The following is a 10,050-nucleotide window of genomic DNA, read 5'->3' as shown; positions in this document are numbered from 1 at the left end:
GAGCAAACCAGTGATATTTTAGGGAGTAGGCTAGCAGGCGGGCCCCATTACTTACATCATAGGAGCCTACACAACACAAAACACTGTTGCTGTATGTAGGTTTTGTTTTACTGTATTTGTTTTTTATCTTATATTTTGGAAATGTACATCCAGGGTTTTTTTTCCTTTAATTTTTTGGGGGGGGCCTAAGCTATAGTTTGTTTAGCTTATACGTAAATCCGACACTGGGTGCGGGGTACAGCTTCTCCATCCTATGCAGCACAGCTACCTGACATGCTACACCTGCCAGCATCCCTTTTGCAGCTGCGCAATAAGCAGGGACAAAGGAAGCTGGATTAGGCCACTGGCCACCGTAAACACAGAATGCTGGACGAGATAAACCTTTCTGGTCTGGTGCTGCAGCGCCCTTTCCGTTCTCAAAACAGGTGCCGCTTCCTTTGGTCTCCCCGTCCGGAAAACAGCGCCTTCCTCCTCCGGCTTCTTCCGCTTCGATGACGAAAGGAGTCGGAGCGGCCACAACGACGCCGCGTCCCTCCCGAGAACGCACAACCAGACCGCGAGGCAAGCCCCGCCCCCTCTGGAGATCGGGCCTATCAGATCTCAACGGGCGGCGGGGCAGGTTCTTCAGTCGTCCAATGGCAACGGGCCTACCCGGAAAAAACGCGTGTGCGTCGGTCCGGCTGGCTACAAACTCCTTTTGCTTTTCGTTCCCCCTGCCGGATTAGTTCCCACGCCCCGCCAACCCTTTCCATCAACCTTCGCTTCGAATTGCCGGGATGTCGGCTGCGAAAAGGGAATCCGATCTCTCCGGGCAGATCGAGGACTTTGTGGCGCTGCTAAAGCGGGGCGGGAAGAGGCCTCGCTCGGAGGATGTTGCCCGGCAGACGGTGGGCCTGCTGCGGAGGATCGTGGCGAACGGGCGCTGGGACAATGCGGGTGAGAGAGGAGCTGGAGCGGCGGAGGCGGCGAAGGAGCCCTCGCCGCATGCACGGGCTCCTGTCGCCGGGCTTAAACCCTTTCTTCCCAGTCGTGCCGTTTCTTCCCTAAACCGAGAAACAAAACCGCGATTTTACTTCGGTTGGCTCCTTTCTCCACAAGTAGCTGCAACGATGGCAGGACTTGCCTAGCTCACCACACATATTTTGCCTTTCCACCTCGAGCGGTCACAGGTGCAATGGAAGTTTATGACTCCTGCACCTTTTAAGCAGAGATTGGTGACCTATGGCCCTGTAGATGTTGTTGCCCCTCCAGATCCCATCGTCCCTGACAATTGGTCGTGATGGTTGGGGCTGATGGGAGCTGGAACACCTGGAGGGCCACTTGTATTTTAAAGGGTCGTATTGGAGAGCTGATTATGGAAGGTGCTTGTTTTCCCCCCACCCCTATGTAGCTGCCAACATTTTCTTATACACATTTTTTTTCTTTTTTTGCAAATAATTTTTATTAACCGACCAATCAAATCAAATCACATCACATAAATTCCAAATTACAAAGCCGAATTTTTAAATTTTTGTTGGGGGTACCCATATTTCAAGTTCCGAAGGGGGATCCAATCATCATCTTCTTGCTGCTGCATTAATGTCCACAAATCTGTCCAAATAATGTTCATAATTCTATCCAATCCTATCTTGCTGTTTCCCACATCTCATCTTGTTATTTTGGTATATTTTTCCTTTCTCCTTGCGACCTCTTCTGATAATCTCCTTAAGCAGGTAAAAACAAGTTGTAATCCTGTGTGAATTTTTCCGTTCCTCCAATAGCCATATCAAGATGGTTTCCATATATCATCACTTCCATAGATAAAAGCACTCTTTCCATCATTAATCTTCGCAAATCTGTCGCCTTCTTTAGTCTCTGAGGAGGTTCGCCCGCAGTATAAAAACAGATCCATTCCTCCTCCCAGACATAAATCTTTCGACAGAACTTGCCAAAATGGCGACGCTGTTTTTTACTGCGTCATCCCAAAGCTCTTGTACTTTCCTCGATCTCCTTAAAACATGCTTTTGGTTAGAATTTATTTTCACACAGTCTTAAATCATCCAGCTTAGGTCATTTAATCGGCATTTCTGACTTGTGGGGGGGGGATTATTGGTTAATCACATAGAAGAAAGAAATAAAAGTTTTTCCCCCTCCCCCATCCAGTCCTGCTGCCGACATACCGAGCCTTGATGTGTCTTCTCATGATATATTCCTGTTTATCCGACCCGTCTTCTTTCACAGAGGTCCCTTCAATTAGCACTCTTTACTCCCCATTCTTCACTTGAAATATGTGCATTTGCTTCTTCTTAATTGTTTATTTTCAAGTTGCTGCAGCTAGTGGTGCGATCAGAGACAGCGTCTAGGAGAGCCGAAGTCCACACAAGGGCGTTCTGCCTAGTGCCCTCACCCCCTCGAATCTGGGGGTGATTTATGGGCACAGCAGGCAAGGGCAGCCCCCCCCATTCCCTTGGGGGGGCAGGGAGGCTGCATACTCCCATAACAGCCTCTTAATTACCTCGTGTGGGTTGGAGAGATGTTATTGTCGGCCATCTTCCAATGCGCCCCTAGTGGCCCCCTTCTTATACACAATTCTTAGGGGGTCCCTAGATTGGTGTGCAACCTGTCTTCCATGTGATAATGGTGCATTAGTGGTGGTTTTCTATTGGACCTCCCATGCATTATTACATTTTATTAGTATTTCTGCAATGCATCCTCAATGTCATCACATTATTGCTGTGTAGAGGGTCACTCTTGTGCTGGCAAAAGACAAAACAATAACTCCAGAGCCTCTGTTATATAAGTTACAATATTTCAGTTAAAAGCTATGGGGAGATGCCCTGAATTGAAATGAAGCAGTATGTTTGCCCCAAAACATTTGCAGAAGTAAACAATATTGAGAGTCGGATTGCCTATAACCACCCCAATACAATCATGAACACAAATAATATTGAATGCCCAATAAAAAGGATGTCTGGGGCCCTTAAAAGGTACATAAGCCAAACACCCCCACACCCCGCCTGCAAGTGGTTATCCTGTCCTTGCCTCTGTTGATCTGTGTAATGTAGGCACTTTTTACTGGATGTATCATCCTGATCTGGGTAGGCTTATTTTAATCACCCAAAAAGGGGGGTGGTGGAAAGTAATTCAATGTATCACACAGCCCCCCCCCCCAGGTTCCTGCCAACCGGATGCAGGCAGAGTGAGTAGTTTGAAGTATCATTTGAGTGTCTACTGTGAGGAGTAGACACCCTGTACTATGTAATTAACTTTGAAAGTTCCTTACATTTCAGGAGAGCTGATAAGCATAATTCGTCAGGAGGGTAAGAAAATGACTGCGGCCCAGCCATCTGAGACCACTGTAGGCAATATGGTGAGACGAGTGCTGAAGATAATTCGAGAGGAGTATGGCAGGTAATGGTTGCTTTTGTTTGATCAGAACCTAGCCAATCCAATTTCTCTAATGTAGAAACCACCTGACCTTACCACACCTGGAACTTTCTGTTTAAAATTTATATATAACCATTGGAACTCATTTGTAGAAAGGGTTTTGAAACAGTTGATTTTGGAGTGTTGAACCTTTATTACGCTATTTTTAGGACCTAAATTATTCATGTGATTATAAGCTGTTTTATTTAATTTATTAAATTTCTATACTACCCTTCACCCGAGGAACACAGGGTGGTTTACAAGCTAAAAATAGAAAAATACATAACACAGTAACAAAACAATACCCGCCCCCCCCCCCCCCCGTTTAAAAGGCCAAAGTCTGTTTAATTAGTAAACGTCTGAGAGAGGAGGAATGTTTTTGCCTGGCACCTAAAGATATGTAACAAAGGCACTAGGTGAGCCTCCCTGAGGAAAGCGTTCCATGTCTATGACAGGGGACTGATATCCAAATTCCCCACTTTCAGACCACCCTCTTCCTGCCCAGTTGAAGGTCCAGAGTGTGACCTGCCACATGTGTTGGGCTGATGATATGTTGAGACAGCCCCAAGGTCATCATGGTAGTGATGAAGCCCTGAGCCACCCCAGAGCACTTTACCATGGCTGTTGAAAGCCCCCAAAACCAGCCGTCCAGGAGCCCTCAACATCATTCTGAGACCCGCTCTGTCAGCTCAGGTTGGGAGACCTTGGGCAGTGAGGCAGGCAGTAAACCAGCAGAATCCCTAATCTGTCCCAATTGCTTAATGCCAGGAACAAATACTTAGATCCCCCACAGCAGCCCTGTTTTTATTTCACCAGCCCAGCTAGATGATGTATTTCAGCTGGGGGTAGAGTGACAGGTGTTGGTGAGAGTGGCTGAGTCCAGGCCTCAGGGCTTTGGTCCTGCAAAGAGGCATCCAAGCTTAGGAGTCTTCAGCTGTTCCTGGGGTCCTCCCTCGCTTACACAGGAGTGGTGTTTTAATCTGTTTTTAATATTGTGTTTTAATTGTAACCCGCCCTCAGCCCTTAGGATGAAGGATGGGTAAGAAATTATAATTAATAATGTGTTGCTACTGTATGTACCATTCCCTGGCAAAGTAATTACCTTGAATTAAACCACAATTGCACATGCTATTCTTTTTCTTTTCTGGCCAAACACACTTGAGCTGTGTAAGCAATATTGACCCAGGATATTTGGTTTTTAGAAGGACTAACATAAATATAATCAGATGTTCTTAATTCCTTCTTTGATGGGAAGCCACAATGCCTGGTCCAGCATGTAACTTAGTCTTCCAGCAGGATTGTTTTTCTGTTTTGAAAAAGTCCCTTTTGTTTTGCAGGCTTCGAGGATACAGTGAGGAGAGTGACCAGCAGGAATCACTACACAAACTTCTGACCTCGGAAAGTAGTGACGACACTGAGAGTTTCAATATCTACTATCCTCCACTCAGGGCCAATATCATTGAAATTATTAGTGAACTGTTGATTGAACTAGGTAAGAGAGAGCAGTATAATAACAGGAATAACTGTGGGAACTACATGATTGCTAGTAAAATGAGAAAGTTCCAATAATGAGTGTTGCTGAAGTGTTCCACCCTTAACTGCTGCATAATGCTGCCTTCCTATTAGGAAGATCAGAAATGAGAAGAAACAGGTAGAGCTTTTTCCATCATTTTCAGCTGGAGTAGTGTAAGAAGATTTTAGAACTCATGATATAGTAAGTGGTACAAATATAGCCCACCTAGGTTCAAGATACAGACGTAACCACAGGAAGCTACTTCTTGCATGGAATGAAAGCTAAACAGTTTGTGTCTGTAATCTGTAGGGACTGTTAAAAGTTTATATAATGCACATAATGCCCTTTCATCCAATTGTAATTGCAAACCATATCAGTAATGTGTCCTTTTTTTCTTTTTTAATGCCATAAGCCCTTGGCAGTATACGATTCAGGTATGGTAGGAAATAATGAGATTCCACCCTGTTTGGATTAGTGCCTCATTTCCTAGCTAATTTGCAGTGGAGGAGGTGTTGGGCCTGTCTTTTCTCTTATGGCTGGATTTCTTTTTTCTTTTCTTTTATTTGCAGAGGGCACCACTGACAACATTGCCATGCAGGCCCTGGAGCATATCCACTCTAATGAGGTGATCATGACCATTGGCTATTCACGCACAGTTGAGGCCTTCCTGAAGGAGGCAGCACGCAAGAGGAAATTCCATGTAATTGTGGCTGAATGTGCACCCTTTTGTCAGGTGAGGCCTGTTATCTGGGCTATCCTTGTCCCCTGCTCACTGTTGACTATGGAACACTTCTAATTGTATTTTTGTTTTGTTTTATTTATTTAACAATTTTAACAAAAATAGAAACTGTATATTTTAATCATAAATGAAATAATTTTTTTTCCGTTTATGGGAATGTATAGGCTTTGTGAACAGGCAGTAGGTTAAGGGAAACTTCTTACCTTTCCCAGTAGGAGGATGGTAGTGTTTCTGATGATAATGGCTTTTATGGACAGTGTGAAAACCTTGCATGCCTGAACAGCACCCATTTCACAATAAATTCTGATTGCTGGCAGTTTTGAGATACAATAAAGCATTTCTTCATATAATGCATAGTCAACACACCATTGATATTATTCCCATGCTGTATCAACCAACACTTCTTGTTGTTCCAAAGTCTGCTGTTGCAGGCAAAGCTCTAATACGGGATCAGACTTTCTCTGTGATGGAATTCCCTGTCTGGAATTCTTCTGCTGGAAGTGGCAGGATAATAGTGCCAGCTTTAAACATATCTGTTCTCCTAGGTGTTTGGTGACTGACATATAGGCTATTCAGCTTTGTGTTTACTGATAAATCTATTTGTTGTTTCTTTGTTTAATACATAGTTCTATAGTATTTTGGAAACTGTCCTATGGTTCTTTTGTAATGAAGAACAGTCTAAAAGGTTCTGTCAATAATTGTTATAAATAAATAACATAGTGATTTAATTGCCACAATTCTTTGTGGTGAATGATGAGCATTACTGTTTGTTTTTAAAACATTAGGTGAATACTTGAGGGATAGATAGTAGAAAAATTAAATCATAGGTGTGCATCTCCATTTTCAGACTTCTGACTGACCGATTCTGGGGTTAAGAGGTGATGGATATTGTCAAGGAATCTGTCTCGTTACTGTTGACAGAAATAATACTTGGATTAGTGGGACTATTGGTGTGACCTGGCTTGAGATGAACTGTGTGCTCATAAAGCTTCAGGAACTCTAGCTTACAGGCATTACTTGCCTGGCCCTTCCAATGCACATTGTCACTTTCCCCTTTTTCCTTTTCAGGGTCATGAAATGGCTGTCCGTTTGTCTAAGGAGAACATAGAAACGACCGTCATGAGTGATGCCGCCATCTTTGCTGTCATGTCTCGTGTCAACAAGGTAGGCAGGTTGTGATTGTTTGGTTTGTTTCTGCTGCTATGTGGACCATACTGGGAAGCTTGTAGATTCAGAGTGGCGAAACTCTTTTAGGCCAAGGGCTGCATTGAACTATTGTAAACCAGCCAGGGGACAAAGTGTAAACAATGGATATGGCTTTTTGAAAAAAGACAAAAGACAAAATTTGGTGGGCCACAGAAAAAAACACCCCCAAAACTTTTGGCATAACAGCATCACAGTGCAATACCTATGGAAGTAGTCATTGAAATAACTAGACTTTAAATTTTTTTTTTTAAGTTTTAAATAGAAGAAATGGAGGACGGGCTGGGGGCCCCACAAAAATCTTTTAGCATCATGGCATCAGAGACAGAGTCCAATAGCAGTCAAAATTCCTGTTCTGAAAAACTGGAGCTGGGGGGGGCATCAAAAAATGCTCTTGGCTGACTACATGTTATCTGGGGAGTCCCATAAGAGAGAAATTGTGTTGGGTCAGATTGGTCAAGATCAGCCTTTTTGACAAGCAAGAGGGCCAGACTCAACTACAGTTTTGCTAGTGGAAGCCAGTGCAAGAATCCCTGCTAGTTCAATGGGCTCCCCCCCCCCCGTGCTTCCCCCAATATACTCTGGAGGGCTGAGGGACACCCCTAGAACAATGTGCAGGAGGAGAGATCAATTCATTGGGAAAAGAGAAATGCTTGTGCTGCCAGAATGATCTCCTTAGTGCTATGATGAATTGTACCCAAAATTTGCTCCCCACTCGAGTTACTGGTTCTATCGTACGTTAGGAATGCTTATCATCATGCTGTGTCATGATCTAAGATAAATAACTTCCACCACGTTATTATGATACTCTGGTTTCTTAATATTTCTGTATTGCAGGTAATAATTGGAACAAAGACTATCTTGGCCAATGGTGCCCTGATAGCTGTCAGTGGCACTCATACCTTGGCACTGGCAGCCAAGCACCACTCCACCCCTCTTATTGTCTGCGCACCCATGTTCAAGCTCACACCACAGGTAGGTGCAGTAACCTCTGAATAGTATCTCTATGGTCAAGAGCAACACAAATGCTCAGAGAGAGCCAGTGCTGCTGCACATGGATGAATCCAAATGCATGCATTAATATGGACCTTTGCTAGCGCAAGCAAGTTGCAAAATGCCTGTGTGTCTTGTAGAGAAGACCATAAAGTAAATGTGTCAATGCACTCAAATCCTGTCCTGCCCCGCCGGGTACTATTTGGATCGTATCTCTTCTGAAATCTAACAAGGCATATGGAATGGACCAAGGCTATGTGAACATGCAAGCGCTGAAAATGATATTGGATACAGAATTCAGAGGCTTGATAATAATAAGAAATGATAAGTTTTTAAATGTACGAGAAAAGTACCTATGCTTCATCTCTTGCATAGGATGATAGTGATGGTTCCTTTGCTGTTCTCTCTTCCAGTTCCTTAATGAAGACGACTCATTCCATAAATTCGTCTCTCCACAGGAAGTGTTGCCTTTCACAGAAGGTAGAATTTTAAAAAATTCTTTTGAGAGGAAGCTACTTTGTAAACTACTTTTAGTGACTCTGGACCTTTGAAAGCCCAATCTATACATGTTTTCTTAGAAAGAAATCCCATTGTGTTCAACGGGGCTTACTCCCAAGTAAGTGTGCATAGGATTGCAGCCTGAGTTACTAAGCTTCAATCTTAAATTCACTGACCAAAAAGCAAGTCTCATTGAACTTCATGGGACATACTTCTGAGTAAACATGCAAAAGGTTGCACTGTTATTACTAGGGAGATATTCACTATGCTTACATCCTGATCTACTTTAAGCAATAACTGTTCTGTAACTGTTTCTTCAGCTAATATATTTTGTACATGCCTTCCTCCAACTCATATTGGGCACCGAAGGCAAAATATGGTGTCATATAAGCAGTGATATACTATTGAGATAATTTTGGCTAAGCAAGCACGGGCAATGGTCCCCAACTGTGTCTTTAACGCTGCGGTTCTGAGGGATTCTCAGTGCAGTTTTCTTTTGAATAAGCACGCTTATGATTACACTGTTGTGTACTTAGGCTTTGAATAATAGAGCACATGAGGCAAGATAGGTTTTTATCTCACATCTTTTTGCTGCATTGTCTCAGTTTTTTCACTGATTCTTATGTGCCATACACTAAGTGCAAGGCCAATTTTTTTCTTGTTCACTTCTGTTGTTCATTTTTCACTTAAATTGCAATTTTTTCTTTCAGGAGATATTCTGTCTAAGGTCAACATTTATTGTCCGGTCTTTGACTACGTTCCTCCAGAACTTATCACACTCTTCATTTCAAATATTGGAGGCAACGCTCCTTCCTACATCTATCGTCTAATGAGTGAACTCTATCACCCGGCGGATCGTGAACTTTGAGCTGTGGACACCATTTATATCACGGAGTAGATGTGTACTTTCGCCTGAAGAAGCAGCGGCAAAAAAAAAAAAAAATGTCACACTGCAGGAAATGGACTTACTGTCTTCAAAAGATACTTTATTTGATCTTTGCTTTCTCTGTCAGAAAAAGCACTGCTCCAGTCCTGGGTTCTGTCAGCTTTATTGAAAGACATAGTATAAATCTTGGCTGAGAAAGTTTTAGGATAGCATAGAGGCCATAGTTCAGTGGTGGCCTAAACATTGATAGGGAATTTGCTTGCAGCTGCTAAGCCACCTTCAGTCTGTCATCACAAATTCTCCTGTAACAGGTCCAGCTCCTTGATTCTTCTACTTTGCTTCTTGAAATAGGACATAGAAATAAAGTTTAGCTATTCAGATAGTTTCTGATGGAAAGTAGCCTGCTCTCATTCTTGTTTCAATTAAATGCTGATGATACTTGCATTCAGGGCAAGTTAAAGTAACCAGTTCTACAAAATAGCATCTGAATGCTTTAATTATTTAGTGAATTATTATAATTTATTGAATACCGCCCTATACCCAGAGATCTCAGGGTGGTTCAAAGAATAAGAAGCATTTTATACAGTGGTGCCTCGCAAGACGAAATTAATTCGTTCCGCAAGTTTTTTCTTCTTGCGAGTTTTTCGTCTTGCGAAGCACGGTTTCCCATAGGAATGCATTGAAAATCAATCAATGCGTTCCTAGGGAAACCGCCTTCAGACCAGGTCCGGGGACAGTCTGTCCCCCGACCTCTTCTGAAGGCTGGGGGGGGGCAAGGACTTCTCCGCTGTCCCGGGGCGATCTGAAAATGCT

The 10,050-nt window shown here is 43.2% G+C and overlaps 1 protein-coding gene across 1 annotated transcript; it reads left to right on the top strand.

The window, feature by feature from the left end:
* Positions 1-666: 666 nt before the first annotated feature.
* Positions 667-9,636, top strand: EIF2B2 (eukaryotic translation initiation factor 2B subunit beta). The gene is made up of 8 exons (XM_053379271.1): positions 667-936; positions 3,270-3,390; positions 4,743-4,897; positions 5,488-5,651; positions 6,726-6,821; positions 7,698-7,835; positions 8,267-8,333; positions 9,062-9,636. Exons 1-8 carry the CDS (start codon positions 777-779, stop codon positions 9,217-9,219), a joined length of 1,059 nt encoding a protein of 352 aa, XP_053235246.1. The 5' UTR covers positions 667-776; the 3' UTR covers positions 9,220-9,636.
* Positions 9,637-10,050: the final 414 nt, after the last annotated feature.

Source organism: Podarcis raffonei, chromosome 1, assembly GCF_027172205.1.
Source record: "Podarcis raffonei isolate rPodRaf1 chromosome 1, rPodRaf1.pri, whole genome shotgun sequence".
NCBI classification, from domain to species: Eukaryota; Metazoa; Chordata; class Lepidosauria; order Squamata; family Lacertidae; genus Podarcis; species Podarcis raffonei.
The sequence above is the reverse complement of the archived record's forward strand: the minus strand, read 5'-3'. Positions and strand labels throughout refer to the sequence as shown.

What these genes read in the sequence shown, in the direction of transcription:
- EIF2B2 (XM_053379271.1), top strand. Translation starts at nt 777, where the DNA reads ATGTCGGCTGCGAAAAGGGAATCCGATCTCTCCGGGCAGATCGAGGAC. An exon ending in CGGGCGCTGGGACAATGCGG is followed by an intron (nt 937 to 3,269) that starts GTGAGAGAGGAG and finishes CTTACATTTCAG; the next exon opens with GAGAGCTGATAAGCATAATT. An exon ending in TGTTCAAGCTCACACCACAG is followed by an intron (nt 7,836 to 8,266) that starts GTAGGTGCAGTA and finishes TCTCTCTTCCAG; the next exon opens with TTCCTTAATGAAGACGACTC.